The sequence below is a fragment of the Limulus polyphemus genome, unplaced genomic scaffold (assembly GCF_000517525.1).
Source record: "Limulus polyphemus unplaced genomic scaffold, Limulus_polyphemus-2.1.2 Scaffold783, whole genome shotgun sequence".
NCBI lineage: Eukaryota > Metazoa > Arthropoda > Merostomata > Xiphosura > Limulidae > Limulus > Limulus polyphemus.
This window is the reverse complement of record NW_013666393.1, coordinates 323,005-350,550: the sequence shown is the minus strand read 5'-3', so window position 1 is coordinate 350,550 and position 27,546 is coordinate 323,005. Positions and strand designations below refer to the sequence as shown.

Sequence of the window (27,546 nt, the reverse complement as noted above, 5' to 3'; positions counted from 1 at the left end):
GTCGTAATCTTGTTTATAATCAAACTTAGTTTTCCTTCGAACACATCGATTACTTTTTGTTTATGTTATACCTATTAGAATAGCATAAAATCATAGCTAATAATCCATATTTTAATAGTATACAAGTTTTAATTTCTTAATTCTATAGGGCAATATATATAAAAAAAATCCTGAATTTCCACTAGTGTGAATCATGTGACACATTTTGTCTTAGCATGTCATCATCCCTATTTTATCCATTACCCCTCAATAACGTATGAAATTAAACAAATTACTCTTCTATAAAATTGTTATTGCTCAAACAAACCATAATTTTTATAGTCTTCAATTTTGTTTGGTTACAGAGCTATCGATTAGAAAATCGGACCCCCTCCTGCCACACCCACCTTTCACAATTCGTTTATAGTTTTTTCTCACGTTTCATTATATATTACCTATAACCAATAGAAAGTCTAGGTTTTCATCTATCAAATGACATATTGTATAATGTTGCATCCTGAACAGAATATCGTCAATTTCACTCACAGTACAAGATTCGTTCCCAAGGGAAAGTTAACAACTACCTTGGATGAATTTGTAACAGCTCTTGTCCCATAGTTAGAAAGCCAGGAAAATTTTGAAAGGTAAGTGAATTTGCCTACTTTTTGCATGTAACTAGTCTAAATTCTTTGGCGCATTAATTATTAAATTAAAATTAAGTGCATTACTATCATTAGTATAAAAAATCAGGGTTAACTCTCTTCAAAACCTGACAGCAAGAAAAAAGAAGATTAGGTCAGTACTTTATTTCTTGTTTTCATATTTCATAGTTTTTTTTTTGGTAGTTACGAGGTCAGTCGAATTGACTGATACTGTTTTGAGTTAGGGTAGAGAAAAAAACACAAACTATAAAGTTTTTACTGAAAAAAAAAAACGTTTGAAATGCATTTAGGAGGTTTTATGTATTACACAAAGGAAATTTGAGGTCTTTGAGATGAGGAAAAGTATTTTTTTATTTTAACATGAAAATTACTTTGCACACGGACTATTCAAAACAAATACTCAATATATTCATGGGCAAATCGTTATTTTAATTAATTAAAAATACTTCACTAAGAAATATGAGTTTTTGTATGTAAAAGACTTGTAATATTAACTGGAAGACTGCCAAATGTCATGAAGATATACCCACTATATTGAGAGTCATAAGTATTAAATCTATATAGACTTTAAACGAGTACAAAAATGTCACATGGTCGGTCAAATTGACTGAGCCCATACTGAAAGTGTTAAAATATCATCAGTTTACTTTAGTTTAGTTTAAGTGCACTTACCTGTCTCTTAAGTGAAACAATTTCCAAGTCTAATGATCTCAGAATATTTTCAGCTTGATTGGGTGGTCCTGTTGCTATTGTAACAAGATCTTCATGACTGAGATACATTCCTCGAGGAGGTTTTCTCTTACTTCTCATTGGGTTATGACGAGCTGATGTAGATTCATGCTTTTTCATTGGACCACCAGCACTGCGCATCATCCCAGTTCGACTGCATATAACACCAATGATTAAATATAACTAGAAAATTTTAATTAAACAAACAACCATATAGATTTTATTCAATAGAAGGTGTATTCATGTTCTGCAGTTATGTAGCCACAAAGACAGCATAAAACACTGATGACTAGTAAGTGTTGACCAGTAGAAACACTACTTGTTCTCATATCCTAAGCATATTTTTTCCACCTATATGTTTGATCAAGTTAAATTTTGTTAGTAAGTATAGTTTGTTTTAAATAACCAAAGAGTTCTTGTACTAGTATGAATTGTTTAAGTAATAATAAATTTACTCATAAACACAGATAAAAAAGATTTGCTGTTATTAGGTTTGTATTGTTTTGAATTTCGTGCAAAGCTACACGAGGGCTATCTGTTATTATTATAGTTTGCTATCACATATCTCATAGCTTAATGTACTCATTAACCCTAAATATCCTTACATATTACATCTTCTCATATAAGAATATTCCCGTTGTTTTAAAACAGACAGCTATAATACATAACAAAAATATTACCATGAAAGAAAACATCATCAAAAGAAACTATACAAAAAATTTCAGGTTTGCCACTTGTTCCAAAGTTTTACAAGCTTTGCTTTGTTTTCCACTATGAGAATTTCTCCAAGTCTATTTTCCAGAAATCATACATTATTGTTCATCTAAGTTTTATTTACTTTAAAATGATGTAGATAAACAATAATGTTTAACCATTGGTTTTACCTTGTTTGGAAGCTAAGATTTTATTAGTTACTAAACAACCCAATTGCTGCGGAATCAGAAAAATGATGTTCCTGAAAGTAGTTATTGGGAAAAAAAGGAAAGCCACATAAAAAAAAAACCCTCAAACTTTCTTCTTCACTCATGGAACAGATATATTCATCTTAACTCCTTCAACTTGTCCTATACTGCTCTAGGAAGCTTATATTCTTCAAAGTTCCCATTTAAATTATCTCTCAGGTTATTTTCCTAACATTAACATCCTACTCAGTGCTCAAACAACTTTTATAAGTATTAAGTACAGACAAAACCTAAAGGATTTTAGAACATTTCATTCCTAAACCTTCAACTAGAAGCTGACAGAATTATACCATACTTTTAAGATTCTCAGTCAACAAAAATAACTTTTTTTCTTTGACAATTCCTTGTGGTATATAAGAACAAAAAGCCTTTATTTACTCCTGAAACTTTTCAGCTTTGGTTCCACAGCTAAAACCAGTTAAGTGCTTTTGAGACTGTATGAAAAATATAAGTTTGATTGCACAACCTTTTCTTGTGGAACTTATAGCAACAGTTAATGCATTTCAGAATTTATGAACAATGGCAAGTACAATAAGCAAATATGAACCTGGGTTAAAAGAAATAAAAAATCTCTGAACAATACATTCTGGGACTAAACATATAAAAGTTATGAGTTTGGTGAGTGTCTGAAGCTCCAGAAACATTACATTCTATATGCTCATTAATGCTATTTGGGCATATTTTGAGGCCTAATTGGGAGTTCATTTAGGAGTATGAAAGTTAAAATAAAGCACAAAATAGCAAAATACAATATCCCTTTGTTTCATTTTGTTTCGAAAAAACTATTTAAAGTAAGTGTGACTTTTTTTTTTTGACAACAAGCACCACTGGTAATCACCATGAGCTTAGGCCTTACTGGCATAAAGTAATGTTACTCAGTATCTGGATCAATATGTAACTATACATAGTCAAATCGGCAAAACCATTAACATTAGGGCTAACTTTTGAAATAAGATGCATCTGACAGACCTAGAGAGTTAAAGTTAACTTAAAACACATTGCATCACCAATGCTAGTAATATACTATGCAGTATTCTGCCTAGGCCTGCAGTAGATCTAGATCCTACAAGAAAACATATTTTTTATACATTTATGATCTTTTATTCTATAGATTTACTTCTTTCTAATGAAGTCACCCAGAATGCTCTTAATAGGACCTCCCTTACATTAAAATTTAGCAATATTTTGTTGATATTAATAACAATTTCTTTCTCAAGCCAGGCCTAGCTCCATTAGTTCTTCACTGATGCATCTATTTTCTATACTATGTTTGCATCTTTCTTCTCAACAGCCTTGACTGGTGTGAAGCTCATTGTCAATATTTATACTGTCATTCAGTACATGCATTCAAGTATTTAACTGTTAATCTTTGCACCAGTGGGTTAGGCTTTCATGTTCAGATGAACAATAATGGGATCAGATTCAGAAACCCACAACATTGCAGATACTCCCATCATTCTGGGAACCAGCAGCGAAAATACACCTGTGTTCTGATAAGATCATCCGTGGAGAGCTTGGTTTCCAAAAATGTTTGAAGTCTTTGTAAATCACTTATCGTAATTACACGAAGATATATGGAATATGAGATCAGAGTCTAAGCCATGATTCCTACCTCATTATTATATATCACTCAAGCTAAAAGAATTTATGGTATACATAACCCAGAAAAACGTAACTTTTTAAACAAAATGCACATGTTTAACATGAATTGAACTGCAAAACTGTTAGAATGGCTACAAGTACTTGAAAATATTATTACACAAAAATTTAATGTAACATAATGTTTTGGGACAACATGGAACCTATCAGTCCATCTCGACTGTTCCATCCTCTAAACTAAAACTACTAATAAATACATTTAAAAAAAAGAAAATCTTAAAGCCAGCCCTTATCATTCATATACTTATCAAGCTTTTTCTTAAACTCACTTAAATTTACTGCCTCCACAACATCCGAAGGCAATCCATTTCAAAGGGCAACCACCCTGTTTGAAACATAAAATTGTCTTAGCTGAAGATGACTTCTTTTCTACCAAATTTTATATTTGTGTCCCCTAGTTCTTCTATTCTCACTGTTAAGTATGAGAAAAGATGATACATCAACACTATCAATTCCCTATATAATCTTAAACACCTCAATGAGATCCACCCTAACTCTTCCTTTCTCAAGAGAAAACAATTTGAGAGATTTCAACCTCTCCTCATATGACAAACCCTCCATCCCATGCTCCATACTAGTAACCCTCATCTGAACCTTTTCCAACAATTCAATTCCACAAAAATAGTGGCTCAAGATTGAACACAATACTCCAAATGTGGCCTAACCAGTGACCTATACAATGAAATTATAACCTCTTTAGACTTGTACTCAATATTTCTGTAAATACAACCTAAAATCCTATTTGCCCTACCACTAGCAACAGCACACTGCTTGGATGGATTTAGAGACTAATCAACTATTACACCAAGTTCTCTTTCTTTTATGACACTGTTAAAGTTATTCCCATCCAAAATTACTTATAATTCAAATTATGATAACCCACATGCAGAATTTCCAAAAATCACACAAAAAGCACGTCTGAATAAGAGTTAATTGTATTTATAAATTTACCATCTATAAAATTATAAGGTATTTTAGTGTCTCTTAGATACTGTATGAAAAATACTTTTTCTGCACAGCTCCTTCTACTACACACTGGAATATGATGAGATGAAATTGTTAGGAGAATTATACAAAACAAAAAAATCATGTAGAAGTATTCTTAAGAAACCAGTTGAAAAAAGGGGGGTTTGAATAAAACAAAAAAAATAAAGCAATTACTATTCACATACTTAAAAAATTGTGTGAGACTTTTTCATTAAAAAAGGTATATCACCACAAAATAACATGTTTATGTACACATAGTCTTTGTACCACTACTAGATCTCAGCAACAAATTTCAATTGCAGGTGTAATTGCACAAAATCTATAGATCTACTCATTGAGATGCCCTAAAGTGCTAACTCCAATTTTTCTTTCAAGCATAATATACATGCTATTATATCTGCTACTTATACATGATTTCTGTAAAGGTTGAACCAAGTGAAAAGTCTTGGTTTACTAAGCAGTGTAGGTACCTACAGAATTAAGTATATTAATAGTTTTGAGTATACTTACTGATTAATTATGTTACATTACAAGTTACAACATTTGAAGTAAGTAAGATTTGTTTCAATCTCCTGAGAATGATTGAATCAGTGATCGAAATGTCATACTTATTAAAAAATAATAATAATATATTAAATAACAGAAATATGTTATAACAGTGGTTGGCTTCATCAGAAGCTCTGGAGATTTTTGGTCAATTCTATGAACTTTTACAATAACTTTATGGTGATCCACAGTCCTACTGGACATCAAAATGGTTTCAAGTTATATGTGTATATCACCTAAACACATTTAAAAAGACCTGTACAACTTACAAATTAACTTGACGTAACTTAACTTCATTTATATACAGGATTTTACATTATTATTTTGTATACCAATCTTCTAATGCATTTTGGTTCATACTACAATTAGATAAAATTACACAATTAGATTCATAATTATAAAGAATGTACAGATATAACACAAGTAAATGAAAAAACTAGTAATCTAACTATATCATAAATGGAAAAAGTATTAAAATAGAAAACTATCATTACCGCCAATATTGATAACAGCCATTGCACAAGATTCCTTTAGAAGTTGTAAAGAGCTGGGAATAACAAGCTCCACAGTTTGAGCAAGATTTAGGTGATTCTTCTTTCTACAATACAAAACATACATGTTTAGTTATAAGAAAGAAACAATCAAAGTTTTCTACATACAAATATTTTTTCATGCCTACTTACATAAAGAACAGCTCCACACAAAGACCAATATCATATCATAGAGATGCATCTTTTTTTTTTTCAAAGATGCAAGAAAAAGACTATAATACAAATTGTGCATGAAAATCTAAAACACATTGCAAGAGGATGTAATTAAACAAAATCATCACATATCTACCAAAAAATATAATTTTAGGAAAGACTAGTCAGATACAAGTATAAAAGTAGTATTCTAACAAAGAGTATTATGTTATCACACAAAAATTCCTACCTCCATATGTCCAATGCCCGAGCTTGGCAAACAATTTGAGATAAGCACATATCCATAACTTAAAATAACATATTCTAAAAAATGACCAACATAAGTGAATCAGAATGATCCAAATTTGTCTAAAAAGACAGCCAATTCAATGCATGCAATAATATTTATTTATGAAGCATCTAAACCAAGGAATCTAATGGTGGCAAATCTACACATTTAGAGCAGAATTTGGGTACATAAGCAAAAATTACAGGATTTAATGTTCAAATTCTCTTCATTAGTGAGAAAATTTAATACCACTGCTATAAAACTAAAATGAGAGAAAATATTGAAGTAATTGTTTAATTACTATACAAGGTAAATTAAATATATTTTACCAAATACTGAGTTTTGTTTTTTAATACTGGCCACCACGCAAAAAAATTTTGCACTCCAGTGTAAATCATTTATAAACTAAATTCTAGAATCCAATTTTGGTAAATTAAAGCATACTTACATTAGGAAAAAATCTTGTAACAAGTATATCTTTTTGTGATAGATATAAATCTTTTTTTTTTAGATTCCTTCTGCTCTATACTAATGGTCATTAATCTGTGCTATACAATTATAGTTGATGTTGTTTGGTATAAACACATTCAACTACTTCCAAGTAAATTCTTAGTTTTTGAAGAGTTTAAAATTGAAAGTTATTCACTAGAAACAAAAAAATGACAAAAATCACAAGAAAGTATATTTAGTTTCATAAGAAATGTTATGTTCAAAGGTATGAAGCAGGCATTCTATTACAGTTCTAATATAATAATAATAAAGTAAATATTTACCCCTTCTCCATTTTCTGTTTCTATATCACTGTCATTTTCAGAGGCTGGTTCTGACCCTGCATCACTATTTTATACAAAACATAGACAATTTTTCCACATTACAAGACTGAACTAATTCAAATTTCAATACTTGTGATCATATATGAAAGAAAAGTAACTTTCAACGTCCTAATCTAAACTAAATGTAAAACTCGATATAAGTGCTTCCAAATCAAATACAATAAATTTCATACTACAAACTGAGCTAAATATAAATTTCAATAACTGTGGTTGCAAGTACAGGAACAATCACTTTTAGATTACACAATTAAACAAATTAAAAAACAATAATTTTAGCACATTTGGGTATACAAGAAATGAATAAAACACCATTAACTGTATAAAAATGCAATAAAACATATTTATTGAATTTCTGAAATGAATGCTAAATCACACAAAAACTAAAATATTTTAACCACCTATTTTCATTTTGATGGCCCGACATTTTTCGTGCCTGTCGATCCATCAAACTAGTTCTGGTTCTTGTTTTCTTCCATGAATAATAATACTTCACTAAGCTTGATATGGATTTGTCTGGCAACTAACAAAGAAACATACAAATACATTATGATAAATAGATTTCTTAGAGTTGAAAACAAGAAAAAGAAACAAGTTAAAACTAATTTAAAAATACACTGTAATGAACAGTATTACATTAAAATGAACAGATAACATGGACTAAAACTCTAATAATTGCCTTAAGTTAGGAGTGTTCTGAAAAGATTTTTTAAATACTATTTCAAATGAATGAAAGAAAGTTATATGAAGTCAAAACAAAACTGATGATGGGAGTTCCTAAATTTAACTTATGTACTAGTTCACATGTACTTTTCAACTGCTACAAAAACAAAAAGAGCATTTATTTTTTAAATAAAGATTACCCTTAATGCTTTATAATTTGATTATTATTAACACAGCTACTTATATTATTATTTGTTACAATTTACAAAGTTATCCAGCTGTATAAAAGGTAGAAACTACCTTAAAAGAATGAAAACCAATGCTTTATATCAAAACACCGTAATTGGATTGTTAAGGAAAAATATGAAAAAAAAAATCCTGTTTCTTGTGCTGATGATTATGTTAAAAATGAGTCTATCATCCTGCAATGTGTTGAATGCAAAAGACAGATATATCAAGCCCTAACTGGCTCAAAAGCTAAGCCATTTCTGTTCATTAACCATTTCTAAGCAGCCGTTCTGGCTAAAATATTTATGCTAGCTATAATGACAAAGTAAGCTAAGATGAGTTTCTTCTTCATATCCCACTACTTTTTATCTTTAAAAATTACAGATAACTTTCTTGACAGTAAATAGCCTGTAACTATAGAAAACAAAACAAATTCATGCATGCACCTTATTTTATGAGTTGTAGCTCTTGAAAAATGGCGCTTGGTAACATAGTGTGAGACAGAATTGAAAATATATATTTTTTTTTTCAAGAATCTATTTCTAATCCAGTTTTCCTGAAATCTACTTCAGCTAAACACTATCCCATTGAAAGTCAGTATCCTCATTAAATAATATGTTTACATAACTATTTCTTTACTAATTACCTCTTCCACCAAAACTGACGAAGTTATGTTTCACCCATGTGTGTTTGTCAGCAAGATAGTTTCTGTTGCTACAGCAGAAAAATGTTATTGTGAAGATATATTCATTCAATTCACCTGACAAACTTAATCATGAAAATGTCCTCGACCATGTGCTTTGAAAGGTACTACACATAAAACCTTTACGAAGTCGAACTTTCTGTTGATTTTTAGTTGTGTGTTCATTTCTCTGCTAATAAGAGTAAAGTTCCAATAAATCCCAATTTTTCACCAAATTAAACACAATGATATTTGTTTTTTTACTTTTCTTACCATCTGACGAATTTTGTGGAAGCTTTTACCATGAAACTGGAATGCTTGCTCAAAAAGAACCTTATCTTCAACTGTCCATTCATCAGGGAATGGCGTAAAATTGGGAAGGTCAGCCAAAGCTTTCTCCAAGTCATATTTATGCCAGAAAAGCATTCCAAGAGCCTAGGACAAAAAATTATATCTCAATAAATTAAAAAACATTTCAAATGTTCAACATGTAACAGTTCAAAAACATCTAGTGTAATTCCACTTATTTCAAGTAATATAATGTTTGTTTGGTACAGGGAGGAAGATGCTTGAAAAAGAATTTTTTTATATACATGATAAATAACCAACAATTCAGTGGAAAGGTACAAAGTTGGATGCTATGCACAAGGATTTCTGTAAGCAATAACAATAACACTGGAACAGTGTGTGGAAATCCTCAAATGTTGAAATGTTAGATTTCCTGTATTTTATGATAAAACCACATGCCTTGAAATCAATACAAAATTGTTATGAAGCAGTGTTTCATAATGTCAAACTATTCTTTAGGTAATTATTTAAACTACCATGCAGAAGAATAGCTTGTGTGTCTCATTCAATCCAATTTGCAGATATTAACCTTTTCTCAACAGGCACGTCAAAGAGTGGACATGTCACATTTTGTAATTATGTTAAAAATTTAATTAACCTACTTTATTATCAATAAACATAGCTAACGAATCAAATTTTTATATTATATATATATTTTAAGTTTCAATTTTATAAGGAAATACTAAAAACCCTCAATCTTCGCTGGCATGAAAATTGTAACACTTGCTCTCTAGGCCTTTCCTCTTCTCTAATAAATTTACTACTTCTCTGAGAAGTACAGAATTTAAAGTAAATTTACATATTATAATATAGTTATTACTCAGGCAAAGCATAACTTTTTACAGCCTTCAACCTTATTTGGTTACAAAGCCATACACCAGAAAACCAGACCCTTCTTGCCATGCCCACCTGTCACGTCCCTTCCTTCACAAATTTCCAAGAGTTCTCTTTGATGTCTAATACTATATTCATTATAACCAACATAAAGCCAGTTTTAACTAATCAAATGATGTATTATATTATGTTGTTTTCTGTATTGAAAATTGTCTATTTTGCTTCCAGTTCAAACTTTATTCCCGTGGGAAACATGAGGAGCTTAGCCAAATATTTAATGGCTTTTAACACATATTTAGAAAGCCAAAAAATTATGATTATAGGACATTGTCTGCTTTTAGCATACAGGCTCTTAGTTGCAGTATTTAATTGAATAAAAAATTATTTTGTGGTAGTAGTATAAAAATAGCAGCAGAAGAAAAAAGAACAACAAGAAGAAGTAGAAGGCGACAACCCAGGAAAGAATTATATTTCTTGTTTTTCATGTGTATTCTTTAGTTAATATTATAAAAGTAACCGAAATGTAAAAATCACAAACTTATTAGGTTAGATTAGGTAAAATAGAGAAAAATAATAAAAATTTTGTTACAACTTGCAGTCATTCCAGAAAGGAAAAAAAGGGCAACTTAGAATTAGTTCCTAACCTTTTTATGGTGGTTACGAAATCAGTCAAATCGACCGACCCTGTATAGAGTTATAGTTTAGAAAATAACAGATAAAATATGGTTTTTCTTAAAACAAAAACAACAACAACAAACAGAAAATGCTTGATATTTAGTTAGGATATTTTGGGATTATGCAAATGAAATTTGAAAATTTTCAGATGAAGAAAAGTATTTTTATTCTTAACATCATAGTCACTTTACAATCAGAGCAATCAACACTCTGACTCCATATAATTAGACAAAATTTAGTAAAAATACTTAACTAAAGATGCTGAAAAACTTGAAATGCTTACTTTTCAGTAAGCTTGCAAAATTTCGTGAACATACACAAAACGCACTAGAAGTTATAGTATTGAAACTATAAAGGGCAATTTGAGGTCACAAATTCGAGTGATTCAACTGAGAGTGTTAAAGGATTATAATGAAACTTAAACAGCCAGCTTAGTAATGTTTCATTTTCATGACTTTTTATATAGCTAAGTAAACTTCTAATTACTGTTGTTATGTATGTAGGTTTGCACATGACTATCATACACGTGAAAAGTAACAAACCAGAAAAATTATTTTACCCTATATGTAAACATTAAATTTGCTTTTCAGTTACAAGTAAAATACAGTATTTTAATTCAAAACATATGTTTGATCAGAAAAAAAAACTTAAAAAATGATTCACATTTTTCGATGTTTGCTCAAGACTGGGTGTAAGCACCTGACTAAATACAGGTACTGTAAAAAATAAAAGACTAAGATAAGATATTCCTCTAAATACGAATGTCAGCTGTAATGTATGATGACACAGGTGGCATGTGCGAGAAGTTTCTCAAATGATCGTGAATTTCCTAGTTTGTTCGGGAAGCCCTCTTTTTTAGTATATTATGAGGGAGACGAAGTCTCACAAACTCAACTGCAGGAGGTGGGAAAGAACCTCCTGCAACATAAATTAACAAGAAAAGAGGCACCTAGTGCACACATCAGTTGGAACAGGCTGATCTCATCACGAACCTGGCATTATAAGGAGGATCCCACATCGACTGGACCCACTCCAACCAACATGTGTCCACCTGGGAAAAAGCATCTGGGAGAAATGAAAGGAAGAAACCAGCATTGCCCTCTTCTTAATGACTAGCTATGGCAAAGTTGAATTTTGAAACTCACTCAGGAGGAAACCTCCATGGTCTACTGCCCCAAAGACTTGGAACTGGCAAAGACTCCCACGTTCTACAGGAAGAAAAGAGTGGAGAGTCCAGAGAAACATCACATCGGAGGAAATGCAATGGGTGTCTGTGATTCCCTACTTTGAAAAGCAGACCAACCTAGATTTAATCAATCAAAGGGTCAGCAGGGATCGACAGAAATCCCCTTCTGCTTTACTCATGAAGTCCATGAGTGACAGTCTACCACAGATTGAAAATTATTGATATCTAGTACACACACACACACACACACACATATATTTATATATATACCACTGGTCTTGCGGAAATACTCCATCCAAGGAAGCCGATCAGGATCGGAATTGGAGTACCGGTGGCAACATACGTCTGAGGGAGGAAGGATCAGTTGTGATATAGTATGACACAATAAGAATGGTAGAGGAAGTGGGTAACTCCCACTTCTTTTTGCATATTTACATGCAAATGATCATGCAGCAACTCTCCATCAATAAGAGTGTGACACTATCCCCATCATAACTAGTGCCCTCTCAAATAATGCACCTGTTAATCACTTCGAGATTGGCTATGACCAAGTCAACCAATACACCAGAAGTGAGGAAAACAGGTGGGAAATGTGAAAGGAGGTAAGTATTTAGCTTAGGAAAATGTTAACTTCCAATATGATATCTTGCATCCTCTCACAAAAAGCTAGAGTCCCACAGTGAACTAGAGGTGGGCTGGTAAGAATATGATCCTCCTTGAGAAAGCGCCCCCCAAAAAAAAGACCATGAGGTGTGGTAAAAAATGAAAAATGTCACAACAATGGAAGACCACATCACTTTTGAGCCAGGTATACTCCTCACCCTACAAGAATGTGTCACCAAAACTGAAAGGGCAGAAACATGGAGGGTCCCTAAAATGTTATCAGCAGTAAAGGGAAAGTGTTGAATGGATTGGGCACAACAGACTGTAAATGGGAGTTTGACCTAAGCCAACAACTGATGGCATCTGGAATTGTATATCAGGTTTGCGGAAGGAAGAGGGTCCTCTACTTTTCAATTCAAAAAACAAGTACTGGATGGAAACATGAACATCTGTACCAAGAACCTGACTCCACATGTGCACACCTCCAACACTGGATTTACCAGGAACCAACATCCAGCAGATGATAAAAGTAAGGAAAGCTCAAGAGCCATTCTCCTCTGGTCCAAAACCTGGCAGCAATGGGAATCTTACATCCAGTCCATGGTAGGAACAGAGAAGTCAGCCTTACACATGCAGTAACCATGTGTTTCATCCAATTTCAAATAACATCAAACATAAACTTATGGTAATATCCCCAGTCCAAAATAAGGTGGCATTGAGAATTTATCATCCAGTCTATGGTAGGAGGAGGGAACCAGTAAAATACATTAGGTCTTATGTGGCTGGACCATCTCCAACTAACACCTGACCCAACCAAAAACCAAAATCCAGAGTATGGTAAAAAGGAGGGGCAAACTGGAATATATATTTATATACGTGTATAAATATGTGGTAGAGTGCTACAATCTGGTAGCATCTGGAATTGTACATCTAATCTGTGGTACGAAGGGCATCATGCTATCGACACCAGCAGAATGCAATCATCCTACTTTCAACTGAGTGATACTGTATTTCACTCAGGAAGACTGGCCTCCATGATCCATCACTCCAGCAGCTAGGAACTGGTAAGTGGCAAGAACTCCCTACTCCACTAGAAGAAAGGAGGAGAAAGTGTGTTGGTGAGTCCAAAGGACTGCAGCACTGGAGACAGTGCAATGGGAGACCATGATACCCTATTTTGAAAGGAAGAACAGAGTCGATCAACTAACACCTGGCAGCATCTGGAATTGCACTTCAGGACCTCGGTAGAAAGAGCCTCAATGCTATGGAGAATCAGAGATGTGCAGTAATCCCTGTCTGCTTTACCCATGTAAGTCCATGAGTGTAAGGTCTGGGACAAACATATTTATAGAGCAAAAACCTACTAGATATATCTACAATTGGTTCTATGGAACACTACATCTCAATGACACGTGTAACGTGTTATATTGTCTCAAGTATAATACTTGATATTGATCCTTAGATGACCATTGGATGGAGTTCAATCAACCAACACCTAGCTGCATCTGGAATTGTACATCAGGTCTGCAGTAGGAAATGCCCCAATGTTATAGTCACCTAGCATGGTCATGGGACGTACAGTGCGGATTTGATACTAAGTATACTTGGTCAGGCACCACTCATCACAGAGTGGGATCCATAATGAATGAGCAACACTTCCCTGTAAAGGAAAAGAAACAGAAGTGCGTAAAATGGTGACTGGAGGTAAATGGAAACCTATAGATTATGAAATGGTCATGTGATGTAGGTAGTAAGAAGTAAAGGTGTGTGGGATTGTCCACATACTTGCATTGATGATTCCCTCCAAAGGAAGATGGAAATGGACAGCCAGGGACATGGTCAGGTGATGGAACTGATGGGAAAAAACACAAAAAAGGCAACATTCATCCAGAGAAAGGAAAAAATATGCCAAGCGAATTACCTGGTGAACCCAACCCATAAGAGTAATGTTAGAAAGATCATGTGAAACAGTGGGATTCCATGGAATAAAAGACATAGGGAAGCAGTCACATGTCACTAGAGGGCCCAGACAAAACATAGGAATGCGATCAGGATCTGAATGGTCATAAAGATGGGAGATGGAGGAAAGGGAAATGGGAGTGAAAACAGAAACGCCCTCCTGGACAGCCAAAGTCGTAGGTAGAAAGGAATGGTTGGGAAAGAGAAGAATATAGAATGATGGAACAACATACTATAAACAATGATCGCAAAAACATTGGAACAATGGCAACCACACACCAACAAAAAGAAGAACAAGGACTTCAATGAAAGGTGATATAATGAGCAAGATGACAAAAGGTTCAAATGGAGGATGAATAAGAGCATGAATGACAACATTGAGATTCCAAGTGGAGAGAGAAGCCACCCTGTAACCTGCTAAGTGACAAAAGACAAGAAATGAAGAATGGTAGGTTGAGAAGGATGGTAACCCTGGCATAGAGACCAAGAAATAAACTGCCAATGATGATGGTCAAACAGGATGGAAAATCAAGGAGCAACACACCTGGACAGTCTGGACCATCTGGTGAGGCACCGGACAAAAGCCAGATGTGAAGATGGATTGCGGATAAGGAAGGATAACACACACTGGAGTGAAGCTGAAGAAGGAATATGGGAGACATAGGGAGAATAACTGGTGGTGACACCAATAGCTGTCATAGAAGTGGAAACCACATTTGAGCTGGCCAATATGAGGCCATCAATAGAATGTGACAAGGAGTGGTCTGAATTATAAAAATGACATGAGGAAGAAGCCAAATAGGAAGATAAGCATATACGTAACAATTGGTCCAATTCTGGCTGACAGCATCCACTGCATAGGCAACCCAAAATTGGGAAGTTTTGTGTTGAAAGGAGATGCAAATGAATTCAAATTAGGGATACTTCAAAGAGCACACAAATTCCAAAAAAATGACAGAATTCAAGGAGTATCCCATTTGTATAATCTTGTCTCAGATCTGGATAATTGATCCGTGACCAGATTCATGGTACCTGAAATATGACACATCTGCAAAGTAATGTGATGGCTGTGGACCCAGTAAAGAAGACCCAATGTCCAAAAACAAAATTCCCTATACTGGGTGCCTCCTTGCTTGGAGACATAGGACTCCACCGTTGAATTGCCTGAGTGTACCATCATCATCTGTCCCCGAAGAGACAGCTCGCTGAACAGCAGGAATCTCCAAGATATTGATATGGAGAGCAGATTCTATAAGAGTCCACAGTCCCAAACCTTTCCGACTTTCAAAATATGCTCCCCAACTGGAAAGGGAAGCATCATTAAAAGGTGACAATCTGGATGATGCAAAAGAAAAGGAATCCCTACAGCAGTATTAGTCCCATTTATCAAACAGGCAAAGTCTTTCAAAACCCATGGATCGACCATGAGCTCTCCAAATGTGGGAGTGTAAGAGTGTGGCCCCCACTGGCCCTGACTCAAGAACTAAGTCTCCAACACTGAATGCCATGAACACGACAAAGAGCAGCAACAACGAATGTGCCAAGCTGATGAACGAAAATTTGGGACTGACAATTGGTTAGAAAATGGTTGCATGCCATTTTGATAGGAACAGGTGTTTGGGACAAACAAGAAGCCAATGAGGATATGGAGTGATGTAGACAGGCTGATTCAACCCTGGACTCCAAACTGTCAGGAAGACCCCCAAATAACTCTTCCAAGAAAAATGCTGACAGGTGCAAATCATGCAAGGAAGTATCAGGTAAATGAACCCTGGATAATAGAGCATCCCCACCTAAAGATCCTAACAACATATCAGCCACACCAGTAAAGCTAAGGTCAAATAGGAGAGGTATGCCATGGTAGCAAATAGAAGACTAGGAGATATATAAGAAAATTCCTCAGGAGACTGATGAATAGCTTCTGCCAAAAGATGAAGGGAGGATAAGGCATGGAGAATAGTAGGTTAGGAAAAGGAAACCAAAATATTAGGGTTCGAATCCCACAAAGAAATAAGAATTTTCAAATGTTGCGAGTCTAAATAGGGTTAGTTGGCACAACTAGCAGAAAAAGCATGATCATCCAATGTAGGTGGGGAAAAGGCATACTGACCCCTGCTCTCAACTGTTCCCCTAAATGACTAGCATGAAACCTAATATTTGGTGAAGGTGGAAAAATCAGATATTTACCCAAAGAGGGTAGGGGTAGAATTATGGAAAACAGGAGACAAAGACAAAATCGAACATACCTGATTAATCAAGTCAACAAAGGGAGAGGGAGGTATGGGCAAGTCCCCCGATATGACATATGATTGAGAAGCATATTCAGGAGAAGGAAAAATGCTGTCCCAATTCTTATTCTCCCTGTCAGACACATCAGGCATTGGTATGACAGGATACTCCTCAGGTGTTGTTTAAAATTAGACAATTCTCTATGGATCATAATAGTCAAGTCATTGGCCGATAATTGTGGGATCGACCCTGAAGACATGGTCGGTAATTCTGCTGGTGGCAGGAACAGCAGTGGTAATAGTAACTACTTGAAACTGTGATAGCATAATTACATAGTATAAACTCAAACAAAACGTACCTAGAAAAAAAATTCAAATATTCTGAAATTTGAGAGTGAAAACAAACACAACTTAACAGTAAGACTGCCAATTGGAAGTAATTAACAAATGCATTATTAGAGAGGGCACTAGTTACGATAGGGTAGTGTCACATTCCTATTAGTGGAGGGTTGCTGCATGATCATTTGCATGCAAAAAGAAGTGAGTTACATGGCTAGTGGCGAGCAAAGATTTGTGCTAATAGAGGGCAGTACTAATTGAGAAAGCTTTTTGTGAGAAGATATAAAATTTTGTATCGGAAAAGGTCTATACCTCCTCTGCAGATAAAGTCGAACCTGATTCCTGAGAAATCGTACCAGTAGCATTTTTGACTGTAACGGGGATTTCCGTAGTAGATACATTGATTGCAAATTCATATTAAGATCTCTTGTAATTTGGTAACAAGAAATAAATACAGAAGAAAGTGTTGAAACAAGGGAATGCAAACACAGTAAAATAAAACTGTCCAGAAAAAATTTAAATGGCAAAGAAGAATGTTCATAAACAGTAGCCACATGCAAAAAAACACGTCTAAACAATGCTGTCCCAATTGAGAAAGTGAGAATTGAGCTGGAATAGCAGAGGGAGCTAGCTGTGCCAATATATGTGGCACAATACTATTGGTGGAAAGTAGTCACAATATGTACATGTTCAGAAATGGTGTAAAATTGATGTGATATGTAGACAAGTGCACTGGTTGTGAAATCTTTTTAGCAATGCTTAGTGGGCAGATGAAAATCAAGATAGCTCTGTGTGAAAGGAGGGAAGACCACTTCAGAATCTATATACATAAAAACTTTTAGGTTATTGCTTCAATTTCATATTTTTAATATTTGTGCATGAGGCAGATTTTATGTATGGTCTAAATGACATTCAGGTACTGAATAATGTAATCTGAATACATAAATAATGTAAACTTACACTTACAACTCCAGTTTTATTTCGAGTTTACTCCTTAGCTGAGAAAAATATACTATTAACACCCATATCATAAGGTGTTCCTCAAAATTGAGCTCCCTATAGTTTCCTGACATGTTATTAAACATGTTATTAAAGACATTTATTTACCTATTGTATGTATTCTTTAGATTACTTTCTGATACCACCACAACTTTTGGTTCACTCTTTTCATATTTGATACATAACCATACATAATTTCAGTGTGAATACAATGTAACACATAATTTGAAATATTATTGTATAAAATTTAAATTCAAGAATCATTTTGTTTCTAGTACCAAAATCACTGAATAATTGCACTGGGTCTGTTAGTGCTTTAAACATATAGCATCATGTAACAAAACAATTTCAACTACAGTATATAAGAGTTCATTAGGAAATAGTAAAGTTATTAGTAAACAAAATCAATTTAACCCTATTGCCACGAGTATCCTATACTGGGCATGACACAAGGTTTTAGTGTCTTACATTCAAAATTTTATTTAACTACTTTTGGTTTATGTTATACCAATTAGAATAGCATAAAATTTTAGCTAATAATCCATATTTTAATAGTATACAAGTTTTAAGTTCTTAATTCTACAAGGCAATATATAAAAATATCATGAATTTCCACTAGCGTGACCCACATGCATATTTTCTCTTAGCATCCACCATCCCTCAACAAAATATGAAACTAAATGTAAATTACTCTTTATAACATCGTTATTGCTCAGACAAACCATAATTTTTATAGCCTTCAATTTTGTTTGGTTACAGAGCTGTCGAACAGAAAATCAGACCCCTCCTGCCACATCCTCTTTTTCAGAATTCGTTGATAGTTCTCTTTTACGTTTCATTATATATTACCTATAACTAATAGAAAGTCAAGGTTTTCATCTATCAAATGTGCTGAACAGTAAGATGTCAATTTCATTCAGAGTAACAACATCATTCCTGTGGAAAACTTAACGACTAGCTTGGATGAATTTATAATGGCTCTTGTCGCATAGTTAGAAAGCCAGAAAATATTGAGAAGTAGGTGAATCTGTCTTGTTTTTGCATGTTATTAGTCTATATTCTTCGGTACATTATTAATTTAAATGAAAATTATTAAGTGCATTACTATCTATAGTATAAAAAATTAGGGTTAACTCTCTTCAAAAACCGAGAGTAAGAAAAAAGAAGATTGGTTAAGTATTTTATTTCTTGTTTTCATGTTTATTCTTTATGTATAATTATAAAAGTAACTAAAATGTAAAAATAAGAATCATTTTAGGTTTGTTAAGATTAGATTAGCTAAAATAAATAATAATAATATTATAATAAAAATGTTTCATGAGGCAAACACGCGAGCAGCTCGTGGGTAATGTAATTCGTTAGCGTAAAGTGAGCTGCATGTTTCCCAATGATTTACAACTTATAATGGCATGAATAGTAGTTAGACACGGTTCAAAGGGCAATGACAAAATAAAATTTAATTCTAAATAGATGTATACTGTTACAAACTCAGAGCTACTTAGGATAAACAAATGTAGTTTCAAGTTACAATTTCAAGTCATTCTAGAAAGAAAAAGAAAAGGTTAATTTTGATTTTTTTGGTGGTTATGAGGTCAGCTGAATTGACCAATCCTGTTTTGAGATAGGGTAGAGAAAATAACAAATAAAGTTTTACTGAATAAAAATATTTGAAATGCATTTACGAGGTTTTAGGGATTACACAAAGGAAATTTGAGTTTTTTGAGATGAGAAAAAGTATTTTTAATTTTAACATGAAAATTACTTTTCACACAGACTATTCAAAACAAAAACTCAATATATTCATGGACAAATCTTTATTTTATCTTATTAAACATATTTCACTAAATAATATGATTTTTTTGTATGTGAAAAACTTATAATATTAAGTGAATGACTGCCAAATTTTGTGAAGATATACACACTATAGTAAAAGTTAAAGCATTAAATCTAAACATACTTCACTAAAAAATATGATTTTTTTGTATGTGAAAGACCTATAATATTAGCATATCTTCTTGAAATTTGGCAGATTATCAGTAAAGATTACAAGGCTTACGTATGCAAAACATAATTTTTTTTTAAAGATTTTTTAAGTAATGTTTTTCTCATGCCTTTTTTATTTTTGAATGTTGACTATCCAACATGCAAAGTAATTTTGATTTTAAGGTTAAAAATACTTTTATGCATCAGAAAATTTACAAATTTCACATTCAAAATCTTTATAACCTTCACATAATTATTAAATGTTTTTTAAGAAAAAGTTTATATTTTATGTGTTATTTTCACTACTAAATCTCTGTATTGGTTCTGTCCATTTGACCGACCTCATACCATAAAAAAATTAAGAAATATATATAAATTATGATTTTTTTCATTTTAGAATGACTACAGATTATAACACGAAAACACGATTGTTTAATCTAAATAGCTTATATCTCATAAAATTATACAATATATATATTTATTATTTTTATCATTTTGACCTTTCAGCCATACCTGGCTAACATTACAGAAGTTGCATTAACATAGCACACATGCACTCATGTTACCATATCCAAGAATATAAGACTGGCTTTTGCAAAGTGACCTGTCTTGGCTATGCTTTAGTGGACTAGTATTTTGTAAAATACAGTTACATTTCAGTTATAATGCAATATATATGTATATACATTATTGCTATTTACAAATACGTTCTTAAACTTATTTTTCTTAAAACATAGAACAGTAAATAGAGAAGTATAGCAAACAATTATCTCTTCTACTTACAAATTTTGTACTCGTTTACTGCTTATCATAGGTTGCTAAGCCTTATCAAATTTCGCAGGTGGAGGATATGAAATGAAATAATTTTTTTTAGGTTTTATATATACATTTTGAAATAACCAAAAATCATAAATTACTGTATCAATACCACAGAATTCCATTATAATTTATCAAACATAGTGATTAACCTGTATTTGGGTCTTAAAAATATGAAATTTCGAGCTCACTAATGCTTGGAATTTAGCATGAAGAGAACGTGTTTGCCGCCCAAATACTTCAAAGACGCTGAGAAAGCCAGTACGGGAACATTCTGAGCTTTTGATTGGTTATACACACATCAATGGGTGAAGTAGGTGTATGTGAGCAAGTATTTTCAAAAATTGAGAGGGGGTGGGGCCACCTGGGTTGATTCAATATATATATATATATTAATATCTCGGAAAATAAAAAAGTTAGGAGTTTCATATTTTATATCCTAGCTTAACAATACTGGTAATTTGAGTATCTAATTTGTAAGATACTGTAGACTTTGTATTTGGACATCAAAACATCTAATCTGCACCAATGCTACATTCAACATACCAAGTGATGTACAAAAACCAATATTTAGGCTTTTTTTTAATATTTACTTTTAAATTAAGAAATCAGCTAACATATAATACTAAAATTTGAATTATAATTTACAATTTGATACCAAATTTATTGACATATATTCATAAAATAGTAGTTCAATAAAATTTTGAATGCAAGTCAACAAATGTGATGACATGGCCTTTGACCTGTTTTGATAGGATTAATTTGAAATACGTTTTTATAACAAATAAACCCAAAATATGAATGAATATTTCTAAATATAATGATCATACAATTAACTGGAATCTTCTGACAACTAATGCAGAGGAAATTGTATTTATAAGAAATTTCCTTCAGCTGGTACTAAAAACATGATAAAAATCTGTCGATATGTGCCTAAGGTATACTCACTTGCTCAGCATTGTATCCATATTTTTCTTTAGCCAATATAATGTATTCATCCACTGAAAAAATAAAGTTTTTTAAATTTATTTATTCCATTTTGTTTTCAAGAGGATATCCCATTTACAATTAAATTTCTAAAGTACATAATAAACACTCTTTCAATGGCCACAACTGTCTTATTAAAATCTTTCAGTTATAACTTTCCACTTGGCACTAGCTTATGACATGAATACCTATAAAAGTTACAAAATGTTTCAACTACTAGAAAGAGCTGGTATTCATAAATATAGAATTCTGATACTCTGCAAATATGGGTTTGCAGGTTATTTGAGAATTTAAATTTGACAAGCTAAATAAATTTTGAAAACCAGGAGCAAGAATATTTCAAAATATAATTAGACTTTTTTTTAATATCTAGTCAAAAATACAACAATTTAAAAATTAAATTAACATGCATATTCAATCACAATAATGGCATAGAACTAATAGGCACTTTGTGAACAGATCGATTGAAAAAAAATAAAACAGAATATAAAATCCTACTAAATATCTCTTTTTGCTTTTTCAAGAAAGAAATAGTTGAAAGATAAAATTACTTACATTTGTTATCTGATATTTCTGGACAAGGAGACCATACCAACAGTGCTCGTTCTGGAGCAAACTCGGGACATGGACCTACACACAGAAAGATTAATATTACCAACACAAATAAATATATATTGTAAATAGTTTCTTGATAACATATTTATGCTAATAAAAATTATAATGGAAATCTGAATGCTTTACCCCTTTCAGTACAGGTAGGTCCAAGTGTGCATGTCAACTTTCAAAGAGTTACATTCAAAATTTAATTAAACTACCTTATATAAACTTATATAAATAAACTTGGCATAAAAATGTAGTTAATGAATCAAATTCCAATACTGCATAAGGGTTAAGTTCTTAATTATATAAGGAAAAATCTAAATAAATCACCAGTCTCCTATTTTATGAAAATCGTGACATTTGTTCTCTAGGTCTTCCCTCTTTTCTAATTTACCACCCCTCTTTGATGTACAGAGTTTAATGTAAATTACTCATTATAATATAGATATTGCTAAGGCAAAGTCTGATTTTTATAGCCTTCAATCTTATCTCTTTATGGAGCCATAAGCTAGAAAACCAGACCCACTTGTTATGCCCATCTGTCACATCCTCTCTTTCACAAATTGCCAATAATTCTCTCTGATGTTTTACAACACTTAAGACCAATAGAAAGGCAAAACCATAATCTATTGAATGACACATAATGCTACTTTGGTTTCAGTAAAGCATAATGTCAGTTTCATCTTCAGTTTGAAAGTTTATCTCACAGTGTTCAGATCAGGCAGCTAAAAGAATTATTTCAAGCCCATCTTGTCGTAGTTAGAAAGCCAGTCAAATTATTTGCTTTGCGAGTGTTATCATTCTGTGTCCTTAGGTGCATTATTTGAATAAATAAATATTATTTATTTTAATAGTACAATCATTATTAAAAAAGGCTTAAATTTCACTGGAAACCAACAGCAAAAGAAGAAGAAAAAAAAAACAAGGTCAAAGTTAAGTACTATATTTCTTGATTTTCATATATATTTTTCATTTATTGTTATAAAAGTAACTAAGCTATAAAAATTAGAAACTTGTTAGGTTAGATAAGGTAAGATATGAAAAAGAATAATAATAAAAATTCTTCACGAGGTATGCTTGCAAGCTGCTCGTACATTACTTCATTCAATATGGTAATGTGAGCTACATATTTGCCAAGCAATTTACAACTTGTGTGGTGGGTTTATTAGTTAGACATATCTAAAATGACAAACAAATTAATGAAATTTGAAAATTTTCAGATGAAGAAAAGCATTTTTAATCTTAACATGGAAATCATTTTGCACTTGGCATAGTCAACACTCTTACTTCAAATATTTACTGACAAATTTTAGTAAAAATACTTAATTAAAAAATTTAGTTTTTTTATGTACAAAAGACTTGCAATGTTTACTGAAAGCTTGGCAAATTTAATGAAGATACACAAGAACATGTCAAAAATTATAGTATGGAAACTCTGATGGTTACTTTGTGATTACAAGATCAGTCACATCAACAGACTTAAACAACCTTGCAACTACCATATAACCATAAAGGTATAGATACTATAACTCTAAAAGTACTTAATAGCTTCATGAACTTTGGCAAGACTTCAGTAAACACTGCAAGTCTTATGGCAGACTGACTCAATCTTAGTAATAAAATAACACAAACTAATGACTACTTGATTTTAATTACAATAAATTATTTATCTGCTTTGCAAGACACCTTATAGATAATACAGTACATAAGACATCCACATACTAAGTAGTAAGGAAGAAAATGACAAACCTAGATTTAATATTCTATAAATTTTTAACAAAACAATGAACAGGCATCACTGAAAAATACGTAAAACTAATCAGTCATTACAAAATATTAAAAAAGCATGGTTTAAGCAAATATACTTATGATGTGCAGAAAAATACAAACATATGCTCTGAAATAAACATTTGATAAGAAGGGGACAAACTGTTCAAAACTTTTCAAGCAAGGTCAACATGATCTGGAAGTTTTGTTGTAAATAAAGAGTAATTTTGCCTCTTTTTTTTTGTAGTAACTTTTGAAGTAACTGACAAAAAGAGACCAAAAAGTCAGTTTCAAGCCCAGTGACTGATGGTAGTACAAACAGAACTGACTTAAGAAAATAAATTGTTTATACCTGGCTAGAAAAATAACTTATTCTCATAAAATATTCAGAAATCACTAAAACTGCAGGCTTTTTTTTTTTTCATATTCCTCTTAATTTGACCATGATTATCACAAATGTTAGGCCTACTGGCTTCTAATGCTTTGCTAAATTTTGGCATTTGATCGATAACTTTACATAATAAAATAGTTTTTTTTATTATACTGTCAGCAGTAGGTAACCTTAAACTTTGTCGATTCAGATATAATGGTTTCTGGCCAAATTGAGCCTCTTTTGACATTTGAAAATATGTGAAAAAGAAACAACCATGACAGATGATTTATACATACAAATAGGATATATACACATTTAATACATGAAATCATTAATTATGATAAAGTTACAGTTAATTTTAGAAAAGAATAATGCTGTTGTTAGTAACAGTAACAAAATATGCTAAGGGCAAAGGATAACTAGCAACTATTTGCTAGTGCTTTCAAAAGTTAAAGTCAAAACCTGTCATCAGATGCACCTTGGTTTGTTCAAATACACTGTAACCCATACATTGGAACTTGCCCTGAAGAACAACTTTAAAGAATCAAACACAAACAAGGTAGTTGACATATAATGGCTGGAGACGGCTTAAATGGGTAATGAAGAAAAACTTTAATATAAGTTTAACATGACAGCAAATGTACAACATAAACCCAGCAGAGCCAAGTGAAAAAGATGGACACAGCATAAGCAAACTGCTCTTTACAAATGTTTATATAACTAGCCATGTATAATTGTGTACACTAAAAACTTCTATGGGAGCAACAAAAAACCTGGTGAAGTCAGGAAAACAGTGAATGGGTCCTTAAAAAACTTAGAAGAGTTAAATATATTTATTTACAAGTTTCTAATTCAGGATATTTTTTGGATAAATTAGCAAAATCTCCTTGTTGTTTAAAAAAAAAATGACATTCAGGCCTTGAAAATTCTTCATGTCTCCTTATATATTTTTATGTCTGCTCGTTTGTTAACTTCCGGTATAAATTCTTTCCGAGAAACTTTAGCGACACAAGTCCGTTCTTAAATAAAACTAGTTTATTCTTTCTCAATACAACTTTGCAATACAAAGATTTTCCACAGTCATTTTAAAGTTAACTACTTTTATAAACACATGCTATAATTCACAACAAATCACGCACTTTACTTACGGTGCCTACTGCTCGCTTGACCCAATTATCTATCTCGATACCTGTCTGTCTGCAATTGTATCTCTGCTTTATTTGCAGGGCTTATATAATAAAATAGAGGGCACCTGGAAAAGACTAGAGTTGCCAGGAAAAGTCATTATCCTTCTAGAAACTCATGACGCGTTATTATTAATTATTAAACCGTCATTATTTTCACTATGTCAGTATGTCTATTTTAGCATCACATTCACTGATTCTGCTATCATGCATAACGAATGGTGCATTAATTAGGGCCATGAATCTATTTAAAAGTCTTTGGTGCTGAAAAATTTTAATCTTGTGTACAAAACTATTGCTGAGTTTATTCAAAATTACAAAGCATCTGTATAGGAGGAATACTTTCCTTTTTCCTTAGCATCTCATCCCAGATTTATTTTTCATAAGAGCTCTAATCACGTTTGGGTATTCTGCCCTTACATTTTGCCTTACTTATTTTTATCTCTTATCCATTGTTTATGTAACCTTATTTGGAATGAGAAATCAAAACAGCAATCAATATTGGTTTTCTGTGCATGACATGTATCATATTTGCATATATGTTGTGAGGTGATGACAATAATTGTTTGGTACGTAAGTCAAAGGGCCAATATTATAAATGAACATTAATTTAATGTGAAATTGCTGAGACCCCTTTAGTAAATAATTCTTAGGATAAGTCAAAAATGTTTGGAAACTGCTGCCAAGAATAAAGTCAATGTCTCAAGTTTTCCTCATTTATTATGACCTTAATAATAATATTGTTTGAAACTCCTTATAGGACGAGTAAAATTTCTGTAGTTTGAGTAACCACTAAACTTTTGAGCCCTGGTTGTAGTATAAAATGGGACAGAAAAATAAACCCTTGTTATCCCATGAAAATGTAATTCAAAATTTGAAAAAAATATTTTGCAAAACTTAAAAAACAAAACAAGGATAGTACTGCCTACCTTAAACCACAAGAAAAGAAATAACCTTTGAAAAGGGAAAAAAATCACAGTGAAGTAATAAAATATTAATAGTACAAATATTTCCTCACAATTTATGCTTAGCACAGTTACAAACAATCTTACACATTCCTGCTGTACTAGTTAACAGTAATACTAGTACTTAAGTGTTTATACTGTAGATGTTTTTAAATATTGTTACGTCTCCGTTTGTTAATTAACTTTCCGTAACTTCGTTCAGACGAAACTTTAGTGACACAAGTCCTTACTTAATAAAACTGGTTTATTCTTTCCGAATATAACTTTACGATACATTTAATTTCAACAATTGCGCTAAAACAAACGCTATGTAGACAGTGAGTAATTGATCTGCAGTCAGAGAGTATTATTGAGCACGTTCGTTGTTACACACATTATTACGTCACGCCGTCACCCTCTTATATATATACCAGACTACCCTATATCTAGTAATCTCCCGACAATTCACAAAGGTACAAGATATTTCCAGAAAGATGGAGGCATGACACTAGTCACGTGACCTCGCTGACGCAACACTGCCCCCTCCTTAATATTGTTCGTCCCGAACAATAACCACATACAATAAACCAATAACAATTAACAATAACTTAAATAATGTACAGAATTACAATCACAAATTACAATTCAACAAAGTCTCTTAATTTTATGGGATGTATCTTCTTCTGTACTGGTCTCTGTCTCGTTGGCTTCTGCTTCATGTGGGATTCATCTACTTCATCAGTTAATATCCTATCATCAGTAACAGTCACATCAGTGGTAGTAACTTCATCAAGAGCTTCATAGTTTCCCTTCTCAAAATTG

The 27,546-nt window shown here is 32.4% G+C and overlaps 1 protein-coding gene across 2 annotated transcripts in view; it reads right to left on the bottom strand.

Annotated features, from left to right (window-relative positions):
* Positions 1 to 27,546, bottom strand: part of LOC106460508 (REST corepressor 1-like) — a 54,209-nt gene that overhangs the window by 18,074 nt on the left and 8,589 nt on the right. For both annotated transcript variants that reach the window (XM_022387261.1, XM_013920219.2), the window contains exons 3-9: positions 22,412 to 22,486; positions 21,818 to 21,870; positions 9,173 to 9,334; positions 7,728 to 7,849; positions 7,270 to 7,333; positions 6,019 to 6,122; positions 1,314 to 1,524 (exon numbers count right to left, since the gene is read on the bottom strand). In XM_022387261.1, coding sequence (XP_022242969.1) covers positions 1,314 to 1,524; positions 6,019 to 6,122; positions 7,270 to 7,333; positions 7,728 to 7,849; positions 9,173 to 9,334; positions 21,818 to 21,870; positions 22,412 to 22,486 — 791 coding nt within the window. The remainder of the gene's footprint in view (positions 1 to 1,313; positions 1,525 to 6,018; positions 6,123 to 7,269; positions 7,334 to 7,727; positions 7,850 to 9,172; positions 9,335 to 21,817; positions 21,871 to 22,411; positions 22,487 to 27,546) is intronic.